The sequence below is a fragment of the Salvelinus alpinus genome, chromosome 2 (genome assembly GCF_045679555.1).
Source record: "Salvelinus alpinus chromosome 2, SLU_Salpinus.1, whole genome shotgun sequence".
NCBI classification, from domain to species: Eukaryota; Metazoa; Chordata; class Actinopteri; order Salmoniformes; family Salmonidae; genus Salvelinus; species Salvelinus alpinus.
The window spans coordinates 81245828-81269055 of NC_092087.1; the positions used below are offsets into that span (position 1 = coordinate 81245828).

General features: G+C 43.3%; 3 protein-coding genes across 4 annotated transcripts; 1 reads left to right on the forward strand and 2 right to left on the reverse strand.

Moving 5' to 3' along the window:
• Positions 1–44: 44 nt before the first annotated feature.
• Positions 45–8598, reverse strand: LOC139567915 (ras-related protein Rab-40C-like). 2 transcript variants are annotated; one of them, XM_071389523.1, is made up of 6 exons: positions 7890–8598; positions 7614–7674; positions 7462–7522; positions 7252–7329; positions 4762–4984; positions 45–2823 (listed from the first exon to the last, which is right to left on the reverse strand). In XM_071389523.1, the coding sequence occupies exons 1-6, from the start codon at positions 8041–8043 to the stop codon at positions 2507–2509; spliced, it is 894 nt and encodes a 297-aa protein (XP_071245624.1). In that variant the 5' UTR covers positions 8044–8598; the 3' UTR covers positions 45–2506. The 2 variants fall into 2 exon arrangements, with proteins under 2 accessions (XP_071245624.1, XP_071245623.1); XM_071389522.1 differs by having other exon boundaries at positions 2369–2823; positions 7884–8191.
• A 6234-nt stretch (positions 8599–14832) lies between these two features.
• zp3c (zona pellucida glycoprotein 3c) lies at positions 14833–18740 on the forward strand. Its single transcript, XM_071389528.1, has 9 exons — positions 14833–15480; positions 15645–15757; positions 15899–15999; positions 16091–16259; positions 17793–17904; positions 18016–18104; positions 18188–18267; positions 18471–18575; positions 18676–18740. Exons 1-9 carry the CDS (start codon positions 14935–14937, stop codon positions 18693–18695), a joined length of 1335 nt encoding a protein of 444 aa, XP_071245629.1. The 5' UTR covers positions 14833–14934; the 3' UTR covers positions 18696–18740.
• A 1017-nt stretch (positions 18741–19757) lies between these two features.
• On the reverse strand, positions 19758–22854 carry LOC139567918 (inositol 1,4,5-trisphosphate receptor-interacting protein). The gene is made up of 2 exons (XM_071389526.1): positions 22716–22854; positions 19758–22293 (listed from the first exon to the last, which is right to left on the reverse strand). Exon 2 carries the CDS (start codon positions 22277–22279, stop codon positions 19946–19948), a length of 2334 nt encoding a protein of 777 aa, XP_071245627.1. The 5' UTR covers positions 22280–22293; positions 22716–22854; the 3' UTR covers positions 19758–19945.
• Between the last annotated feature and the right edge of the window lie 374 nt (positions 22855–23228).

Genomic DNA, 23228 nt, shown 5'->3' on the forward strand with positions numbered 1-23228 from the left:
CAGTTATTCAGTAATAAAACATTTTGAATAAAAAAGTACAACAGTTTAATTTGGGGAAAACCATTGCTTTCCATGGCAATTATGCAGCCACATTTATTTGCAAAACCGTTCATCATCATCCTTACAATCAACTCAGCAGCTTATACCACATACAGGTAGTGCTTATAATACCCTGAATAATGATCATTTTCCTTTACCTTTTATTTAACAAAAGGGCGTAGAAACAGAGAAAAATGGCATGCATTGGTTTTCATCTCTCTTGCAGTGAGCATAGGGAATGTCTCAGTGTAAATACATTAAGAAGTTTGTCCTTTACAAAAATATAAAGACACCAACAAAAAAACTGAATATTATCATTAAACAAATGGGTCTAAATAAAATTGTGAATATGAACTCTTTTTTTATTAAGCCTGTATGGAATTTGCTTTATGTGGATACATTTAAGTTTACTGGAGTCCAAAGTTAGTAAGTCACAAGTTAACATAACCACTTATCAAAGTGATTCAGATGAAAGATATTTTAGCCCTTTGCGGCATTCCCCAAAAATCCTACTGATACTTCAAGATAAATCATGATACCGGTAAAAAGCCAGGCACATATTGGTTACTCACAGGTCACTCAGGGCAAAGGGCCATGAATGAGTAAACAGACCTGGATCAACACAGGTTTTCACCATTGGCTCTCTGATCAGCATTAAAGGTAGACTCAGCTAAATGACATTGCCACGAGCAGCAACGTCGACATGGAGATGATCAAGATGCAAGACTTCACTCTCACACAGTATCTATGTTCACGTCACACTGTTCACAGCCTGGTAGCCACGGGACAATAACAGCATAGAAGTAGAGCCTCACGCTTAGTTGTTATGGAAGTTCCCCCCCTATGCGGTTTACTTTCTGCATCTACGTCATATTGCTGAGTATACCTTTAAAATGCAAACAGTGAGGGAGAGCAGTCTGATATTGCACTCATTATTCTGAAATGAAACCAGTGTAATCTACAATGACCCTTTGCTATAACAGCTTGACCCCATTTGCTTTTAATCAATCATATGAGCACAGACCAGACTGGTGTTATACATTCTGGTACCAAACAGGACAAGGACCCAAGTCAACAGACAGAGCAACACACAGAAGAAGACCAACAGATGGATGGGCGGCAGGTAGCCTAGTGGTTAGAGCGTTGGACTAGTAACCGAAAGGTTGCAAGATCAAATCCCCGAGCTGACAAGTTAAAATGTGTCGTTCTGCCCCTGAACAAGGCAGTTAACCCACTGTTCCTAGGCCGTCATTGAAAATAACAATTTGTTCTTAACTGACTTGCCTAGTTAAATAAAGGTAAAATGAAAACATTAAAAGACACACACACACGAAAACTGCAGAGAGTAAAAAAATAAAAAAGTTAGCTGCAGTTTCAATATTTTAAGTTTCTTTGATTTGTTGGCAAATCCGTGTGATTTGGAAAGAATAATCATTCAATGTGTTTCTGAGCCATATCAAACCAGGGCAGCAAATGAAAATAAAAAAGACAAACAAGAAAGGACAACCTGAGCTTGTTCAATAAGAAACGCTGCAAAATGTTTTCCATTGCATGTCCTAATGAACACGACCCAGACATAGGCTATAAGTATTGAAGGAGGGACAAAGTCAACGGACAGGCATAATAACACAATCCCAAACACAAACTCCCAAAACATTCAAGACGAATCACGTAAGAGGTCAGTGCAAAAAAATCCACTGGAAAACAAGCTGACCGATTACCACGTATGTACAATAAGTCTTTACTTAAATATACCCAGTGAATCTGTTCAGAGTCCTCATACTCTGTTGTAGTGTTGACAGTAAGGTGAGTGATGACGTCACAGTTTAAAGTCCAAGAGGCTGTATGGAGAGAAATAGTAATGTTGTCTTTTTGTAGGCACTAACTCCGCCACGGTTCGATGGACTGGGGAAAATGACTGTCGTTTTTAGATAAACACTGAGAATAAGGTCTGTGGTAAACACAGGCTTAGGAGATCTTATACGTTTTGTTCTAGGAGATAATCATCAGCTAACGTCACTTTGTGAATTTTGATGCATTTATGTAATAAAAAAAGAACATAAAGGTCATGTTAACTGACTGCTATTATCTCATAGAACAAAGTGTACTGTATAAGATCTCCTAAGCCTGTGTTAACCTCAGACATTATTCTCAGTGTTTATCCCAAATCCCTATTCTTTCCCCATAGGAAAGGCTGAACGAACCAGAGGTAACTCACTTCTGGGTTTTAGAACTACAAGCCGGCGAGCTCTACTGGTCACAGTGGGTGGTAGCTGTAGGTTTAACGGCGACCCACAAGATGGCGCTAGGGGGCTAAGAAAGAGTGAAAGCCATATTGGACTCACTCACAGCTCTTACAGTTCCTGTTGTGCGTTTATGCATCTCCAAATTGGGGCCCCTGAGCGCTCCATACAGCGATAGCATTAGGCCCAATGGGAAGCCTCAGAAGTTCCTCCCTCGCCCCTCACTAGGTGATGTTACAGTTACTTTTGCTGCTACTACTCTTGGGGGGGCTCGGAGGCGGTTTAAAGGACTTGGAGCGTTTCAGACTGTTTCCCTTGCTGCTGCTGCTGTTGTTGTTGCCACTCACGCCGCCGCTGCCGCCCGCCGCATTGGTGGCCACCGAGTAGGAGCGTCCATGCATCATGACAGCATTCATTCCGTTGGCCATGGAGAAGGACTTGAGGTGGGACTTGATGGCCACGGGGAGAGGCAGCTTGTCGATGAGGTGGACGGGGGTGCATGAGACGATGGCCCGGCAACACAGGTCCTGGAGGCTGAACACTGGTGGGGAGGGGGATGGACAGGGAAGGACATAGTCATGTTGTATTACATGCTATAACGGTATAGCATAGGACATGACAACAATCTAGTTGTGTTGAGGGTTTATTTTGCAGGCGGGACAGCTGCTGTTGCGTCAATGACGAGGAGAGCCCAGTGCGCTTCCTCCCATCAAATGAGAACCCAGCAAGCAAGTGACAACCACCTTTCATTATTCCAAATAAACTCAGCAAAAAAAGAAACGTCCTCTCACTATCAACTGCGTTTATTTTCAGCAAACTTAACATGTGTAAATATTTGTATGAACATAACAAGATTCAACAACTGAGACACAAACTGAATAAGTTCCACAGACATGTGACTAACAGAAATGGAATAATGTGTCCGTTCTGGCTCCTGCCCTATGAGCCGTTCTGGCTCGCGCAAGCAATGGCTCGTGCAAGGCCACTTACCTACATAATACAGTGCAAATTACAATACAAAAGTAACTTAAGTACTGCAGTGCATCTCCTCCTCATGGACTGCACCAGATTTGCCAGTTCTTGCTGTGAGATGTTACCCCACTCCTCCACCAAGGCACCTGCAAGTTCCCAGACATTTCTGGGGGGGGAATGGCCCTCACCCTCTGATCCAACAGGTCCCAGACGTGGTCAATGGGATTGAGATCCGGGCTCTTCGCTGGCCATGGCAGAACACTGACATTCCTGTCTTGCAAGGATTCACACACAGAACGAGCAGTATGGCTGGTGGCAATGTCATGCTGGAGGGTTATGTCAGGATGAGCCTGCAGGAAAGGTACCACATGAGGGAGGATGATGTCTTCCCTGTAACGCACAGCGTTGAGATTGTCTGCAATGACAACAAGCTCAGTCTGATGGTGCGGTGACACACAGCCCCAGACCATGACGGACCCTCCACCTCCCAATCGATCCCGCTCCAGAGTACAGGCCTCTGTGTAACGGCCATTCCTTCAACGATAAACGCGAATCTGACCATCACCCTCGGTGAGACAAAACCGCGACTCGTCAGTGAAGAGCACTTTTTGCCAGTCCTGTCTGGTCCAGTGACGGTGGGTTTGTGTCTATAGGCGACGTTGTTACCGGTGATGTCTGGTGAGGACCTGCCTTACAACAGGCCTACAAGCCCTCAGTCCAGCCTCTCTCAGGCTACTACGGACAGTCTGAGCACTGATGGAGGGATTGTGTGTTCCTGGTGTAACTCGGGCAGTTGTTGTTGCCATCCTGTACCTGTCCCGCAGGTGTGATGTTCGGATGTACCGATCCTGTGCCGGTGTTGTTACACGTGGTCTGCCACTGCGAGGACGATCAGCTGTCCGTCCTGTCTCCCTGTAGCGCTGTCTTAGGCATCTCACAGTACGGATATTGCAATTTATTGCCCTGGCCACATCTGTAGTCCTCATGCATTCTTGCAGCATGCCCAAGGCACGTTCACGCAGATGAACAGGGACCCTGGGCATCTTTCTTATGGTGTTTTTCAGAGTCAGTAGAAAGGCCGCTTTAGTGTCCTAAATTTTCATAACTGTGACCTTAAGTGCCTACTGCCTGTAAGCTGTTAGTGTCTTAATGTCCGTTCCACAGGTGCATGTTCATTAATTGTTTATGGTTCATTGAACAAGCATGGGAAACAGTGTTTAAACCCTTTACAATGAAGATCTGTGAAGTTATTTGGATTTTTAAGAATTATCTTCGAAAGACAGGGTCCTGAAAAAGGGACGTTTCTTTTTTTGCTGAGTTTAGATATATTCCATATATCAATCAAATCAAAGAACTGAAGGGTAGCAACATAACATAACAAACAAGCCCAAGTTTCCTCACACCAACAATAACCTTTGACCTTTCCCCATTGTTTTACTGCACCCTAAGGCTTCCCAACCCAAGACCCTACAGTGGCTGTAACTTTAGTCTTCCCTGGTCTCCTCACCTCGGTTTGGTCTCCAGAACTTCTCCATGCCGTGCCTCATCAGCACGATGCGCGACAGCTCCGTGAACGACTCGATGACGTTGAAGTTGCACAGGGGGCTGACCTCAAAGAAGGTCATGCCGTTCTTCTCGGCGTAGGCGCGGGCCTGCTCCGTGGGCACCTGCCTCTTAAAGGCCAGGTGGAGCCGGTTGCCTACTAGGATGCGGGGCACCCCCGGGGCATGCTGGGGGAAAGGAGAGAAAGTTAAGGTGAGGATAAGAAAGCCATAGGAGGATGATATTGATAGTAGGGGCTGTTTTGTTAACAACTCCTATCTTGTTTACGATTCCTTTAATCAAATCACACACAAACCCTGTTCGAACAGGAAACACACCGGCCTTCTCAAAGCAGGAAAGGAAACAGGAAGAGCAGAATCACCTTTATTCTGTAAATACATTTGCATGTCCAGGAATTTCTCTTGGTGAAATGGTGCTGCTACAGAGTCAGACAGACAATAGACAGAAAAAACTAAATAGAGAGACACATAATCCACACACAGCAAGTACACTGAAGCTAAAAACGACAGACTATATCATTAACACTTTAAACTACATTTGAACAAAACAAAACATTAGGAACACCTGCTCCTTCCAAGACACAGACTGACCAGGTGGACCCAGGTGAAAGCTATGATCCCTTATTGATGTCAGTTGTTAAATCCACTGTTTCCGTTCTCTATACGTTCTGCACGAAAACCTGTCCCTGATATTCACACCTCTGCTCAAAACAACACATTGAATTTAACTTCACATTTTTTACTGTATAATAAAAAAGGCTACTGCAGAAAATAGCTGATTTGAACATATCCAAAGGCCTACCTGTGATTGGGCAGGAGGAATGTAGTAAGGAATAGAAATGCATAATGATCTGCATTTTCATTGTGGCAGTAAGGGGAAAACACACTAGGCCTATATGAAACCATCTTTAGACTACTCTTCACTCACACACACACCAAAAGTTAGGCACCAAACTGAATTTAAGGAATAGAAAAAACAGGAAAAAAAATAGATTTAGCTTAGAATACATTTATTAGGCATGTGCATCCTACCTTTAAAGCATCTCTTTGAGAGGACTATCAATCCCTTTTCCCGGTGCCATCCAAACGTGTGCACAGACAAGGTACCATGATGTTAGCTAGCCAGCCAGGTAGCATGGCTAAACAAGCTTGTTTACGCTAGTAGTTTAAAACGGCCGGCGACAACGGTTGAAAATATTATATAAAAATGTGCACCAATTCACAGGAGAGAGGGGAGAAGGTAGCTCCGGTAACATAGGGCATAACTTTTGAGTGGCTTTCAGTGTTGTAAAGGCGCAAGCATGACTGTCACTTTGCTCTGTTTTTCCTGTCTGGCAGTGGCACTCAAGGGGCTGCGTGACAGAGAAGCCTAGTCAGACTGGCCCTGCTTGTTCTTACTGGAGAAATGAAACCATACCGCTCCAATAACTAAACAAATGTAACAACAAACCTCATCACTGTCTGCACACCCCAGCTCGCCATCACGGCTTAATAACATTTATAAACTGATGGAGAACGGATGGAGAGGAGCAGCTGAGGCAGGCTAATGGCTGGTTAGGGGATGTGGCAGGCTGCTCACAGCTGTCGCACGTGACATTGGGTGAAGTACTCATTCTGATATGACGTCACACTCTTAACTATGTTTAATATTTTATTTGTAGGACGCGTAGGGAAGCATTCTGTGCTCAGTCATTCATTTCTAAAAGAGAAACGCACCATCATTTAGTGATCGATCACACAGGGAGAAGATATTTTCAGCCTCTTCTCCATTTTTTCCCCCGGATCTACACGATTCACGTGGACAACCTATTTTGAAATGAAAACGGCGAATATCTCAAAAAGGTGATGAGTTTGTATCTTTGCGGATTTTTTGTTTGTTTGTATTTATCCTTTATTTACCTAGGCAAGTCAGTTAAGAACAAATTCTTATTTACAATGACGGCCTAGGAACAGTGGGTTAACTGCCTTGTTCAGGGGCAGAACGACAGATTTTTACCTTGTCAGATCGGGGATTCAATCTGGCAACCTTTCAGTTACTAGTCCAACCCTCTAACCACTAGGCTACCTGCCGCCACAATAGTGCAGAGTGTAAAGTCTATGAGCGGGAAGATAAAAGGTGTACCAGTGGCCAGTTGGTGAAGGCCACAGCAGAGAGGGAAAAGCTATTCAGGTTGTGGGAGGTGTTGGTCGTGACTGACCTGAACCGTTTGCCAGAGGGGAGTCTTTTGATAACAACAGCAGATCCTCAGACTACAGCCTGCCTGCCTGGCAATAGCTCTACATGGCTAGTGATTCTACTATCTACAAACCGGTATGGTGGATTTCATTTCAGCTTTTACTGCAGCATGATGAGGCAGATATGCTGTTTAGAATGATGACTTGAGTCACATCGTCAGATGTGCAGTGTTAAATGATCAGTCAGCAAACTAGCTTACCTCATCGATCTCCCGGATCCAGCGGTCAATGCCATCAAACGACCAGCCATTTGTGATATCATAAACTAGCAGGATTCCCTGTGGGTTGGGGGAGTGGGGGGACATGAACAAGCAATACATCTTTAATCAGTAAACAGTCCACGTGTCCCCGAATACACAGATGATATAGCCTAGAACCTGAAGCATTTGGAATTAAGGGGTCTAACCCACCTGTGCCCCACGTGAATATGACCGGAAGATTGTGCAGAATCGACCCTGTCCAGACGTATCCCTGTTGAACAAAGAATGACCCTGTTAGATTCCATTTAGCTTTCTGTCAATGAGTTTTCTACAAGTATTAGACAAGTATTTTCTACATGTACCACAACTCTAACTTGACTCTTCTCCCATCCAACAGGATTGTGGTAGTCTTGTAGTCAATCCCTGAGAAAACAAACATGATTATAGCAGACAGACAGCCCAACCTTAACCTCAAACTACAAGGGATTGATTTTTCATCAACAAGCTTGATAGCCTAGGATGGAGAGTATAATGGCAAATGGCCAGTTTGATTCCAGAGTAAAAAAACACTGACTAGTATGTTTACACTTCATATAATGTATACACTAGATATATTCTAACTAGTTACATACACTCACCACTGCTGTAGGGATAGGGAGACTCTGCTGATCCGTCCTGCAGACTGTCTAGGATCTCTCCTTTCCCCACATCACTGTCTCCAACCAGCAAGAACTTCAGGAGGTAGTCGTAAGTCTTGACAGGGCTGCCCTGTGTAGCCATCATTTCACGCATTGGTATCAAGTTAAGACCGAGTTTGGAGATCCACGACTGCGGGTGGGAGAATTTGTGTGTGGAATGCCTTGTCAAACACTAAGGGCGAACGACGTTGTTTACTAGCTAACGATACTGTAGCTAACGTTAGCCACTGAGAAATGAAGGTTACTATCTAGCAGTGCCGCGCACCACTAGCTACAAAAAATACAATGAGCGTTGAGCACGAATTATCTCCAATTCCATCATGTTTTCTTTGAAAATCTAGTATCTAAAATCTAGTAACTTATGTGAAAGAAAAATACCCCGTGCTAACGTTAGCTACCTAAAATAATTTACGAAAACAACATGAATTAATCTGGGCCATTCTGCCTCCAAAACCAAATGTCCTCTACAAGGTAAAACATTGTTTTTGAAATGTTAATTCAAAACGAAAATGGTACTTCATTTAAGAGTCCATAAATAACAATTAGTTGCCTTCGAGTACGCGTCAGTAGCTAAGCAATGCAAATAACATCAACCTAGATTTTGCTTTTGCCAGCATCAACATCCGGTTTGCCGGTTCCTCTTCTTCTTTGATGAAGTTTAATAGCGGTTGGCATGCAATGTATGTTGCATTACCGCCACCTACTAGACTGGAGTTCAACTCCCTTAAAAACTCAGCAAAAAAAGAAACGTCCTCTCACTGTCAACTGCGTTTATTTTCAGCAAACTGAATAAATATTTGTATGAACATAACAAGATTCAACAACTGAGACATAAACCAAACAAGTTCCACATACATGTGACTAACATTAATGGAATAATGTGTCCCTGAACAAAGAGGGGGTCAAAATCAAATATAATAGTCAGTATCTGGTGTGGCCACCAGCTACATTAAGTACTGCAGCGCATCTCCTCCTCATGGACTGCACCAGATTTGCCAGTTCTTGCTGTGAGATGTTACCCCACTCCTCCACCAAGGCACCTGCAAGTTTCCGGACATTTCTGGGGGGAATGGCCCTAGCCATGACACCACCTTACTCCACTATTTAAATATATTTAGTCCTACCTCAGGCCAACAACCTGAAAGGATGGGACACCACCACATAACACACTAACTCTTCGGATGTCAAGTCTCGCACACCCAAATACTTTTCTGTAGCTGCCACAACAACCTAATTTTTCTGCGACTTACGTTCCATCCATCCATATTATGTATCCAAGATGGCGTAGCAGTCGGACGTGTGTTTTGTCTTGTCCCGTGTAAATAATCGTTTTCCTCGTTTTTTCCGTTTATATTTTAATCTCACTTTCCATCTACGGACTGAATATACTCTCCTGCAACCCCCAACACCCAATGTGGTACGGATCTGCTATTTTTATACTTTAGAACCGGAACCCCCATCAGCTGCAGAACAGTTGATAACCATTGCTATAAATGATAAAGATCCAATCTTACTAAAACATTTATCACTTGTTGGCCTATCCCTCTGTACTGGTACAGATCTACTACTCACACCACTCCGCTCAGGATCCCTCCCTCTTGACCCATCTTCCTCTACTTTCTTCACTGCCTCAGCATATGACTACTTCTGCATTACTCTAACCCTGGAAACCTCAACCTGCCTCGCACGGGACATTTCTGATCCCCAGCCCCATGGGCACCCCTACAATTAACACATATAGCTTAATGCAAATCAAATTGTTGCGAACGCCATTATACCAGAGAAAAAGAAGAAAAAGAAGAAGAAGAAAATCAGCAAACTGGATGTAAGGATATATAAGTTATCCTGTAGGAGCTTTTGTGCCTAATACATTACGTTGTTACAGGTGTCAAGCATATGAGCATGTGGCAGCAGTGTGTAGGAGGGAGGTTCCTAGCTGTGAGAAGTGACCAGAAGGGCATGAGACAAAGGAATGTGTAGCATTGGAGAAAGTAGTGGTACACTTGAAGTAGGAAGTTTACATACACTTAGGTTGGAGTAATTAAAACTTGTTTTTCAACCACTCCACAAATTTCTTGTTAACAAACTATAGTTTTGGCAAGTCGGTTAGGACATCTACTTTGTGCATGACACAAGTAATCTTTCCAACAATTGTTTACAGACAGACTATTTCACAACTCACTGTATCACAATTACAGTGGGTCAGAAGTTTATATACACTAAATTGACTGTGCCTTTAAACAGCTTGGAAAATTCCAGAAAATTATGTCATGGCTTTAGAAGCTTCTGATAGGCTAATTGACAGAATTTGAGTCAATTGGAGGTGTAGCTGTGGATGTATCTCAAGGCCTACCTTCAAAACTCAGTGCCTCTTTGCTTGACAAAGAGGTAAAATCAAGCAAAATCAGCCAAGACCTCAGAAAAACAATTGTAGACCTCCACACGTCTGATTCATCCTTGGGAGCAATTTACAAACGCCTGAAGGTACCACGTTCATCTGTACAAACAATAGTACATATAATAGTAGTATAAACACCATGGGACAACACAGCCGTCATACCGCTCAGGAAGGAGACGCGTTGTCTCCTAGAGATGAACGTACTTTGGTGCAAAAACTGCAAATCAATCCCAGAACAACAGCAAAGGACCTTGTGAAGATGCTGGAAGAAACAGGTACAAAAGTATCTATATCCACAGTAAAACGAGTCCAATATCGACCGCAAGGAAGCCACTGCTCCAAAACCGCCATAAAAAAAAGCCAGACTACGATACGCAACTGCACATGGGGACAAAGATCGTACTTTTTGGAGAAATGTCCTCTGGTCTGATGAAACAAAAATAGAACTGTTTGGCCATAATGACCATCATTATGTTTGGAGGAAAAAGGGGGAGTCTTGCAAGCCGAAGAACACCATCCCAACCGTGAAGCACGGGGGTGGCAGAATCATGTGGTGTGGGTGCTTTGCTGCAAGAGGGACTGGTGCACTTCACAAAATAGATGGCATCATGAGGTAGGAAATGTATGTGGATATATTGAAGCAACATCTCAAGACATCAGATAGGAAGTTAAAGCTTGGGTCTTCCAAATGGACATTGTCCAAATGGACAAGCATACTTCCAAAGTTGTGGCAAAATGGCTTAAGGACAACATAGTCAAGGTATTGGAGTGGCCATCACAAAGCCCTGACCTCAATCCCACAGACAATTTGTGAGCAGAACTGAAAAAGCGTGTGCGAGCAAGGAGGCCTACAAACCTGACTCAGTTACACCAGCTCTGTCAGGAGGAATGGTCCAGAATTCACTCAACTTATTGTGGGAAGCTTGTGGAAGGCTACCTGAAACGTTTGACCCAAGTTAAACAATTTAAAGGCAATGCTACCAAAAACTAATTGAGTGTATGTAAACTTCTGACCCACTAGGAATGTAAGGAAATAAATAAAATCTGAAATCATTCTCTCTGCTATTCTTCTGACATTTCACATTTTTTAAATTAAGTGGGGATCCTGACTGACCTAAGACATGGCATTTTTACAAGGATTAAATGTCAGGAATTGTGAGAAACTGAGTTTAAATGTATTTGGCTAAGGTGTATGTAAACTTCCGACTTCAGCTGTACATAGCTACCTCAGTTACCTCGTGCCCCTGCACATCGATTATGTACTGGTACTCCCTGTGTATTGTCATGTCATTTGTACTCGTTATTGTTATTCGTTATTCACTGTGCATTTATACCTCATGCCACTATTTTTATATACAGTGGGGAGAACAAGTATTTTACACACTGACAATTTTGCAGGTTTTCCTACTTACAAAGCATGTAGAGGTCTGTAATTTTTATCATAGGTACACTTCAACTGTGAGAGAAGGAATCTAAAACAAAAATCCAGAAAATCACATTGTATGATTTTTAATTAATTAATTTGCATTTTATTGCATGACATAAGTATTTGATACATCAGAAAAGCAGAACTGAATATTTGGTACAGAAACCTTAGTTTGCAATTACAGAGATAATACGTTTCCTGTAGTTCTTGACCAGGTTTGCACACACTGCAGCAGGGATTTTGGCCCACTCCTCCATACAGACCTTCTCCAGATCCTTCAGGTTTCGGGGCTGTCGCTGGGCAATACGGACTTTCGGCTCCCTCCAAAGATTTTCTATTGGGTTCAGGTCTGGAGACTGGCTAGGCCACTCCAGGACCTTGAGATGCTTCTTACGGAGCCACTCCTTAGTTGCCCTGGCTGTGTGTTTCGGGTCGTTGTCATGCTGGAAGACCCAGCCACGACCCATCTTCAATGCTCTTACTGAGGGAAGGAGGTTGTTGGTCAAGATCTCGCGATACATGGCCCCATCCATCCTCCCTTCAATACGGTGCAGTCGTCCTGTCCCCTTTGCAGAAAAGCATCCCCAAAGAATGATGTTTCCACCTCCATGCTTCACGGTTGGGATGGTGTTCTTGGGGTTGTACTCATCCTTCTATTCCTCCAAACACGGCGAGTGGAGTTTAGAGCAAAAAGCTCTTATTTTTGTCTCATCAGACCACATGACCTTCTCCCATTCCTCCTCTGGATCATCCAGATGGTCATTGGCAAACTTCAGACGGGCCTGGACATGCGCTGGCTTGAGCAGGGGGACCTTGCGTGCGCTGCAGGATTTTAATCCATGACGGCGTAGTGTGTTACTAATGGTTTTCTTTGAGACTGTGGTCCCAGCTCTCTTCAGGTCATTGACCAGGTCCTGCCGTGTAGTTCTGGGCTGATCCCTCACATTCCTCATGATCATTGATGCCCCACGAGGTGAGATCTTGCATGGAGCCCCAGACCGAGGGTGATTGACCGTCATCTTGAACTTCTTCCATTTTCTAATAATTGTGCCAACAGTTGTTGCCTTCTCACCAAGCTGCTTGGCTATTGTCCTGTAGCCCATCCCAGCCTTGTACAGGTCTACAATTTATCCCTGATGTCCTTACACAGCTCTCTGGTCTTGGCCATTGTGGAGAGGTTGGAGTCTGTTTGATTGAGTGTGTGGACAGGTGTCTTTTATACAGGTAACGAGTTCAAACAGGTGCAGTTAATACAGGTAATGAGTGGAGAACAGGAGGGCTTCTTAAAGAAAAACTAACAGGTCTGTGAGAGCCGGAATTCTTACTGGTTGGTAGGTGATCAAATACTTATGTCATGCAATAAAATGCAAATTAATTACTTAAAAATCATACAATGTGATTTTCTGGATTTTTGTTTTAGATTCCGTCTCTCACAGTTGAAGTGTACCTATGATAAAAATGACAGACCTCTACATGCTTTGTAAGTAGGAAAACCTGCAAAATCGGCAGTGTATCAAATACTTGTTCTCCCCACTGTATATATTTTTCTTCTACTAGAGTCCAGTTGGGGGCGGTAATGCAACATATTGGATGACAACCGCCATTAAACCCCACCGAAGATGAAGACAAAGAAGAAGATGAAGAAGACAAAGAAGAAGAGAACACCTTCACTGTGAAGTGTGCGATAACTCAATTCAATGTAAACAATGTAATTTTTTCAAACTTTGGCAAAGGGTCACATCTACAAAACTTAGTGTTCTCTGTTCATAACATATCATCGTTTTGGGAACAGAGAACAGTATTGAGATCGGGCTTTTCTTCGATGAGAAAATCAGCAGAATATCGGCCCAGTTCCATCTCGCTCCATACTTTCCCACTGCCGGCCGCTGGACTTCCTCTCCCCGCCATATTTGGTGGGGAGCGGAAATTCCAACCGGATGCTTAAGATTTTATGGTGAAACATCTGGCTCCTTGTTCTCTCTGTGACGCAACATTGTGGCACCCATTGAGGCCATCTCATCTCCATTTTGAAGTAGCCCATTTTCTTATTCTACTACTTCTTTGAGTTGGTAAACAAACTGAGAGGGTGCATACTGCCACCTGGAGTGTATTGTTTGAACAAGTATAAAGCCAAGGTTGACGATTTACTTATACCAGCAGTTGGGTCGTTCCACGAAATGAGTGCCTTTTGCTTCCCTTTGATATTTTAAGTAGGGTGAAAATTGTGCACCAATATTGAATTTTAAAAGCCTGTTATATTAATTGAAGTGCCCTTTAATACAGACCACATGGATAATTTAATAAGCAGAATTTTATATGAATAATGACTTGCTAAAGTGCCAAAATTCCTAATTTTGACATGTGACTGCACCCTCTGACTTCTATGAAAGATTTTAAGATACTGTTGAAGAGGTAGGGTTTCAGATGTTTTTGGAAGATGTGTAGGGACTCTGCTGTCCTAGCTTCAGTTGGTTCCCGCTTAATACCAACAAAACCCACTTAATACCAACATTTCTCCAAGAGTCCACCATCATTGTAAAGCCCTAGTTATTTTGTTGCTTTGTTATTTTGTTGCTTTGACAAATTAAATTTCTGAAGATTATTATTAATTTAATGTGATTTAATATGCGTCTGTCCCTCATTTTAAGGTAAACTCTGAACTGAGCTCTCGTTTTAATGTAGTGAAACTATTTATTTTAAAATATTTATTTCAGAAGAAACATTTAACATATAATAGTCAAACTATAGTATAAAAGCAGGTGGGCTGGTTCTACTCTTTTGGCCCATTTTGTGGTGGAAAAGTCAGTGGGTCAAACATAATGTCAACCCTGTCACCCATAGATAGACAGGCTAGAAAGGTTTCAACAATAAAACCTTTTATTGAGAATCTTACTTTCAATTGCCCCTCCCTGTTGAACATAATAAACTTTCCCCGTCACAAGGGTTGCTTTAAAATGAAATGCTGATCATTTAACTTTTGAAAAACTGAGCCCTGGTGACTGCTGATTGGTTGATTCTGCTACTGATTAAAGTCAGCACCAGGTGTTGCAATTAGGGTGCTGTAACTAGTATATAAAACACACAAGCAAATGGCGGTTCTCTCATACACCGTGTCACTGTTCTTGATTATTTGAGAGAGAGATTTGGTGGTGAATGGCAAGATGGTGGTGAAATTGGTGCTTTTGCTTCTGAGTTACTCCTCTGCTTATGGTTTGTCAGATAAGGGCTTCCCTTTAGCTGTTGATGACGGGAATGACACTGAAGTTCTGTGGGATGAGACGGAGCGACTGAGGCTTGATGACGAATCTGAACCCAAGGTCAGGTCTCGTTCCCAAATCGTGGCCACTCCCATGTTGGAGCATTCTCGTAAACCAGACTATCTGAAGCTACCAGAATACATCCCTATTCGTGCTTCTGAGGACCAAGCCTATGTCTTCAAGCCTGAAGGGAAGTTCAGGCCGCTGCCCCTCTCAGTCAAGCCCATCCTGCTGCCCACCCTATCTCCGCCCACCGCTCCTCCAGTTCACTCTCAGAAGGTTGAGGTCCTGTGCCACCTCGACAGGATTTATGTGAGAATCAGAAAAGACGCCTTCACCAACCCCGATGCCTGCAAGTACCTCAAACTCCGCAACTGCAAAGTCAACAAATCCACAGCGGAACACTACTACATGCTCTACAACATCAAAAGCTGTGGCTTCCATAGAAAGGTTGGCTACCAATGCCATCAGAAATACACTCCCCTGACACTCAGACATGTGTGCCATGAGTGATCCTGTCAAATTGTAATGGTCTGAAGGGATTGTATTTCCATGGCTTTAATGATTATGTTCAGATGTATTGGTTGCTTTTAGAGTTGTTTCTCCTATTCCAGTGTACTGCTGACTATATTTCCTACTCCAACGTGCTGAAGTACGAGCCAGAGGCCATAGGCGGTATTGTGAGGGAGTTGTCATTCTCTGTTCACATCGAATGCCGCTACAATCGGTGAACTACCACTTCATGATTTCACATTTGGTGGCTACGTCTCAATGTCCACACTAGCATATCCTATACATGGCTCCATACTAGGTAGTATGCTAGTCTGGCTATTGAGTGTCTGACTGCACTAATGGCCATTTTCTGCAGGATCCACCACTCTTACAAGTTTGGCTTTCATCCTCGTTTGCCGGGAAAAGTCTTCAAGGCCCTTAAATCCAAGGTTGGCGTCACCCTCACATCTTATGATGGTGAGTTGACTTGACAGATGTTACCTAAATCTGAATGTACTTGCAGTATTGTTTTCTATTAAAGAACCTTAACTCTATTCTTTCTCTTCAGAATCATGGAACAAGCTCACTGGAAATAAAACCTATTTCATTGGACAACCAATGTACTTTGAGGCCAAAGTTCCCACCATTTCTTTGCGTCGGCGGGTGTATATTAACAACTGTTACGTGACTGCTAGCCCAAACTCCACTCTCAAATACACTGTGGTCGACAACTATGGGTAATACATCTTTGTTATAGAACTACAACTTCTTGGCCTGGTTTTGTCTTGTTCCTGGTAGTTAATTTCTTGCTTGTTAATTGGCCAGATTCCACAGCTGGGCAGTTTACACAGGCAGCCTAACTCAATTGTCCACTAATTGGTTGAAAGACCAATCACGTCGCGTCTTTTTCAGAACTTATCTGATTGGTCCAATTTAAGTTTGCAGTGGGAGTACAGCGCTTAGCATGTCTCCCAAAGGCTAAAGAAATTTCAGTTTGGGAAAATTGAGTATTTTCAGGAGTCGGGTAATTGGTTAAGGGAAGAGGATTGGCGGGAAAGATGTTGTGAAGACAGATGGCGGCAGAGGATGGGTTTGAATTTGACTCTAGCAATAACAGGGAAAGGGGTATGTCGAGGAAGACTGTCAAGTTGAGTGGGCCAGACGCCAGTTCAAGTTATGGTGAAATTGAAGGGCTAAAGGTTTGAGGAGCATGAGCCTTGTGTTGATGGACATGGTTATGATAAAGATGCATTTTGGTCCAGTGGGACTGAGATTTTTGAAGAGGATGGAACCAGGTCTTTTGGCTGATCCATGGGTGGAAGAGGGTGTGCTTTTGAGTCGGTGAAGTTGACTTGTGATTGTGTTTCTTTAGATCAGAGGGAGCAGGCGCTCTGTGCAACACAACTAGTGTAGTCTTGCTTTGTGGGAGTGATTTCTGGGGTAGCGTTAAGTGTAGAGGTGGCGCAATGGAAGTTGAAGATTCCTGTGTAGTTTGGTGTGAAGCAGCCCTGGTGGCGAAACGGTGAGTCACTGTCAGTCCTTTTGAGTCCATCTTTACCTGACAAGATCATGTTAGGATGTATCACTTATCCTGTTGGAGCTTTTGTGGTGAATCCACTGCTGTTTCAGCTGCAACATTTATGGTCATGTCGCAGTGTAGGAGGGAGATTCCAAGATGTGGTAGTGTGCAGAAGGGCAAGGGCTAGAGGGTTGTTTCGTTGGATAAAGTGGTCAACTGTAGGGTGCACATGTTGCTGGGGATCAGAAGTGTTCGGTGGCTAGTCAGACTAGTGCAGAAGGTGTCGCATGCTGAGGGAGTGAAGTAGAGAATGGGTCAAGGGTGAGCAATTCTGAGGATTCCTGTGAATGGGATGTCTGACAGGACAGAGGGATAGGCCAATGAGTGACATATGCTTCAGTAAGGTGCAGGGGACACGTGTAGCATGGTAGTGTCCTTTTCTCTCAGCCCGTTGGCCTGGGGAAGGATCAGATGAGGATAAGTAGGGTAATATTCAGTGTATTTTTGGTTCCCTTTATCACAAAGTCTAATGGATCTATAATTCAGTTGAGGGTGGTAATGCAATATATTGGATGCCAACTGCTGTTAAACCTCAACCAAGAGAAATCAGAACTGTCTGCCTGTGTAAACACAGCCCTAGTGTCTTTTGTAACTCAGTCCCTGGTTTACAAGGCGAGAATAAGACCCAGCGGGTGAACCATGTCCCAAATTGGAGGGATTAGTGTTAAGTACACGATCTTCTCTTAACTAGATGCATGGTGGATGGCAAGAATACTGTCCAGTCAAAGTTCCTGTCACACACCACCAACAATGCTTTGAGGTTCACTATCGGAGCTTTCATCTTCCAGGGCCTGGACAATCAGGTCTGACTCATGTGCATCTCCAAACAACTAATCATGATGGTTTGATTATTTAATACTATAGGCCTACAGTAATGCACCTTTAAAAAAGAACGTACATTTATTTTCTTCCAGAAACTCCACTTGCACTGTAAAATAACTACGGGGAAAGTCACTCCAACTCCAAGTTCCAAGTCCTGCAACTATGGCACAAAGACTAAAAAGTAGGTTCACCTGAGTGATTGACTTGAGTTCTGAGGGACTTCTTGCTATGAGGGTTAACTAATATTTATTGTGATTGTCCTAGGTGGGTGGAACTGGGTGGTGATGCTGCGGTTTGCTCATGCTGTGTCGGTTCTTGTCCTTCTCCTTCTCGACAACCCTCCGGTGAGCATGTAGGCCTGGTTCATGACCAGTCATGTCTTCTCATTGTCACCAACCCTTTCATCTGAGCGCATTAGAGAAGGGAATGGGAAGCCATTTTGAGGACTTAACGCGGGCATGCATTCATACCACCATTTTATATTTTACATTGTGTATTGTTTGACCGTAATCTGTGAAATGCGATACTGATCTGATAATGCTCATAGCTCACGCACAAACTGTGACCAGTCATTTTATGACGATGGCCCATGACGAACATGCTGAAGATAAAACATGGAGCATGGAAACCTTCAACGACGGGGCTACTAAAGGTACTCAGTCCCTCTGCTTAATTCTTAAGAATGTTTAATTAGTATCTTAATATATGAGCACAAATTTCTGAAAATAATAGCTTTTCCCTCATGGTTTTAGGTGCTGTTGGGAGGGTTTGATGAGCAGTGGACAATTATTTTGATAAAATAAACTTTTTAAACAATCATGTGTATTGATTTCATTCAAAATGGCTGCAGAGGTCCAGGCAGAACTGGGTTCAAATATTATTAAATTTGATTACTTTCAGACATACATTTGATGTTTTATTTGAAGTAGTTGAATATTGGAATGTGTTTGGAAATGCACTTGGAAATTGTAATGTAATTTTAAAATCCCCAAATATATAAATCCAACATGGAAACTTAATTTCATGAGCTGAAATTAAAAAACCCAGAAATGTTCCATATCTACAAAGCTTAGTTCAGGTGTTCACATTTGTTGAAATGCATATTTGAGCATTTCTCCTTTGCCAAGATACTCCATCACCCTGGCAGGTGTGGCAAATCAAGAAGCTGATTAAATGGCATGATCATTACACAGGTGGACCTTCTGATGGGAACAAAAGGCCACTATGAAATACGCAGTTGTCACAAGACCACAGATGTCTAAATTGAGGGAGTGTGCAACTGGCATGCTGACTGCAGAGATGTCCAGAGCTTTTGCCAGAATGGTAATTTCACTACCATAAACTACCGCACATTTTAGAGGACTGGGCATTGTCTAACCGGCCTCACAACTGCAGACCATGAGTAACTATACCAGCCCGGGACCTTAACATCCAGCTTCTTCACCTGTAGGATCATTGGAGACCAGCCACTCAGACAGCTGAAACTGGAGTATTTTTGTGTAATTAAGCCCTCCTGTGGGGGAAACTCATTGTGATTGGCTGGGCCTGGCTCTGCCTAGCTCCCAAGTTGGTGGGTGTGGGAAGGCCCACCATGGCTGTGCTCCTGCCCAGTCCTGTGAAATGTGTAGATTAGGGCTTAATGTATTTCAATTTACTGATTTCCTTATGAGATGTAACTTAGTAAAACTATTTTTGTTCAGTGTATATTCTCCCTCGCAGTTGAACCCAGGTCTGTTTGGTATTTGGAAATATTTCTACTCTTTCAAATAGGCTAAGGAAATTATTTCAATGTTTCCAATGTAGTTTTGGCCCACATTTCAAAAATTCTAATGTATTTCAGGTAACTTTCAAATAAGCATTTATTTGGGTATGGGTGGTGGGGTGGAACTTTTCTGTTGCATTTGAACATGAAATCACGTAAGCATGTGTTTCCTCATGATGCCTTTCTCTGCATTTGAGAATGTCATTGTAGATTTGGCATCTCTTTACAGTTAACTGTCCAGTATCAACCTTTAAAATTGTTCAACACTCTATACCAGTGGAAGTTTTGTCCAGACCATTGCATTCCTTTGGCTTTGGCAAATACTCCTGTATCAGCATGGAAGAGTTCCTGAGCATCTCTTGCAAGTGCTTTACAGTCTTGGTGTAGCTGCCATTTTGTACCCCAAGAGGGCGGAAGAGGTTTACAGGCTCTGCATCACTAAATACAGCAGGGAGTCCAATCTCACTGGGAACCAGAGGTTTTCCAATAAAGCTGTGAAGCAACTTCCTGCCCTGAAGGCTATTTTCTAGGAAGCTCAACGCATCACGTAATCTGCTACCCAAGTGTTCAGGGTACCAGTCAGAAGGCTCTTTACTCAAAATCAAGTGAATTAACACTGTTTTGAAGTGTTGATCTGTAAGGATACTTCTGCCTGTGAGGCCCGTTTGCTTTTTGTGAAGGAACGCTACAATTCCAAGGCAGTGAATGTGGCAGGAGTTTTCAGGCAGGTGATTGGTCAGATACTTCAGGAAGTGGTCCTCGTAAGTGGTCAATGAGAGGCTCCAGTATGTGTCCAAGGAGTTGTTCCTAGGTGGGGTGGAAGGAGAAATGGTGAAATAAGCTTCAGTGTCTTTGAGTTTAACCACGGGAGCCATATCGAAGGTTATCACTTTCCCTGATCTAAATCGAACCATCAGAGCTCCTGGGGTGTCCATATTGCGAAATGTCAGCTCAAATTCGTATTTGTGGCATATCTGTCCCCAAGCTTTTCTAATCGTGGTCTGGAACCATTTGGTAACCTGGGTTTTGGCCAGGTAAGGGGTGTGTTTTGAGCAAAGAGCACTATCCAATACATCAGTGACTTTCACCACTTTGACTTTCTCATTGTCACAACACAGCAGGCATAGCATATCATCATCTCCTATGGCAGCTGTGCGACATGGGCAGCCATTTTGGTTCACACCACCATCCACCATTTTGACTCTACCACAGCCCTCCATTTCAGGTGGCATATCATCAATAGCCTGGTTACACCAGAGTTGAAACTGGAAACTGTATGGCTCTAACGGGGAAATGGGGACTATGATGTCACACACAAGGGAACTGATCCTGCCCTCCACCACAAAGTCTTCAATCACCATGCCAACCTCCACATCACACATGCTCCTCATGGCTTCTAATAGGTCATTAGCAAAACCCTCCACAAACTCAGTCACCCTCCAGCTCTCATTGGGTGAGACTTTGACACATTTGTCGTAAAAACGGTTGAGTGTATCACAGTCCGGTAGCGGAACTTCAGCCGAGAGGTTTTTCACGACAGAGATGTCTTCCATATCCTCCTGAAGGATCTCTCCTGGATGGAGCTTCTTCTGTGAACGTCTTCTGAAGAATTTAATGGAGAAATGAACAAAAGAGATGAGGGAGTATGCGTTCCATAGGTACCAGGTGTAGTCGCTCTCCGAGTCTATGATATTAGTGACATGCTCCTGCTGCTGGTCATCCTTTGATGATTCACTGAGAATCGGTGTCTCTTCCTGGTTTGTGTTATATTGTTCTGTGAGATGTTGCTGGTCGTCTGACTTTCTGAGGTTAGGTGGTACTTTTACTTCCTGATGTGTGTTAGACGGCTGGTCTGTGAGATGCTCTTGCTGGTTCCCCTCTGATGATGTTCTGAAGATGGGTGACACCTCCTGTTCTGCTTCCTGGTCTGTTTTAGAATGCTGTTGGTCGACCTGAGACTCTTCCTGACGCTCTGGTGATGTCTGTTGGTCACTATGGCAACTACCAGTCTGGACCTCTTGTGGCCACTGTTGATGGACATTCGCCATGTCCTTGTCCAAGTGGTACAGTTTCTTGTCATTGTGAGATGCCTCTGTGTCTGAAGCAGGCTGCTCTTGGTCGTTTCCTTGTGAAAGGGTTAATGATAGGCTGAGGTCAATGGTAGACTGTTCCTTGTCCTCTGGTGAGAGGTTTTGCTCTGTCTTAGGTACATCTTGGTGTACTTGTGAAAGCTTATGGTCAATGTGAGATCCCTCCTCTTTCTCTTCATCTTTCTCCTCTTTGTTCTCTCGAGAATGTGTCTGTTCGATAAGAGTCTCCTCCAAGCCCTTTTGATAATGGTTCTGGTCGATTTGATAGACCTGTTGTACTTCAAGTTGTAAGGGTTTTTGGTCGATGGGCCCTTCCTCTTGGGTTACCAGTGGTGCCACTTCCTGTTCCAGCTTTGCCCTCTCCCTCTGCAGCCAATCTTCACGCTCCTGCATGCCCATTATGTGACCATCCTGCTCCTGAACCTGTCCTGTTCTGTCCTCTCTGGGGATGGGATACAGTAGACTAACTGCCAGCACAAACACCCGGAGAAAGGTATCTTGCATCCTTAACGTTGTCTCTGTGGAGTAGAATAAGTACACATGAAATAATAGAATCAGTTTATATTCTATGATATCCATGTTGATATATATCTATTTTCCCATCCTTCTTATTCAAAATGCACGTGAAGTCCAATATGAGATTTTAACGTACAGTATGATAAATTATACCAAACCTTCGATGGGTGCATCAGTGTGCACAATGAAATCAAAGGTGCAGGTAGTTTCTGTGAAATTCCGATTTAGCAGAAATCCATAACGATCTATCCTATCAGTTGAAAAACGACAATGCTAAGCATAAAGAACAGTGAGTGGATGAGAGACCGAGATGGGGACTTCCTTGTTGGCTCGAAAGCATCTAACTTTTGATAAATTCATTCAGTATGCACACAAAACAGCATTATTTCTCAATCAAAATAAAAGTTGCAATAATAACACTTACCTGACTGGAGTAAGTAGTCTGGTTGTACATTTAGTTGTACTCGGCAATGGTCGTTATGGATGTACCGTAGAGGAGGAAACGAAAAAGAGATCCTTGCACAGCAACACTGCTGTCTCTTCCTATTTTAGATGCAGCTGTAGGTTGACTTATTTCCTGAGTGAGTACCCTGCCCATGTGCTGTGGCTTTGCGACACTTTCCTCTGCAATACACAGAGCAAACCGGATAGCGCACACTTCCTCTACTGTTCAGATAAGAATCAGGGTCGTTAGACACAACACAGCAGGGCCAAATATAGAGGTACTGTACATACAGTCGCTTGTGAAAGGATTCACATTTTGCAATCTACACAACCTACTCCACATTTTCAAAGTGAATTACAGAACATTTTCCAAATAATTATATATATTTTTTAAAAACACCCCAAGCACTTTTGGCAGCCATTACAGCTGTGAATTGTTTTGAATAAGATTCTACCAACTTTAAACAACTCCTAGGGCAGCGTTTCCCAAACT

What these genes read in the sequence shown, in the direction of transcription:
- LOC139567918 (XM_071389526.1), bottom strand. Translation starts at nt 22,279, where the DNA reads ATGCAAGATACCTTTCTCCGGGTGTTTGTGCTGGCAGTTAGTCTACTG.
- zp3c (XM_071389528.1), top strand. Translation starts at nt 14,935, where the DNA reads ATGGTGGTGAAATTGGTGCTTTTGCTTCTGAGTTACTCCTCTGCTTAT. An exon ending in GCTGTGGCTTCCATAGAAAG is followed by an intron (nt 15,481 to 15,644) that starts GTTGGCTACCAA and finishes CTCCTATTCCAG; the next exon opens with TGTACTGCTGACTATATTTC. An exon ending in ATCGAATGCCGCTACAATCG is followed by an intron (nt 15,758 to 15,898) that starts GTGAACTACCAC and finishes CATTTTCTGCAG; the next exon opens with GATCCACCACTCTTACAAGT.
- LOC139567915 (XM_071389522.1), bottom strand. Translation starts at nt 8,043, where the DNA reads ATGCGTGAAATGATGGCTACACAGGGCAGCCCTGTCAAGACTTACGAC. An exon ending in TCCCTACAGCAGTGGTGAGT is followed by an intron (nt 7,675 to 7,883) that starts GTATGTAACTAG and finishes TTGTTTTCTCAG; the next exon opens with GGATTGACTACAAGACTACC. An exon ending in AGAGTCAAGTTAGAGTTGTG is followed by an intron (nt 7,523 to 7,613) that starts GTACATGTAGAA and finishes TTTGTTCAACAG; the next exon opens with GGATACGTCTGGACAGGGTC.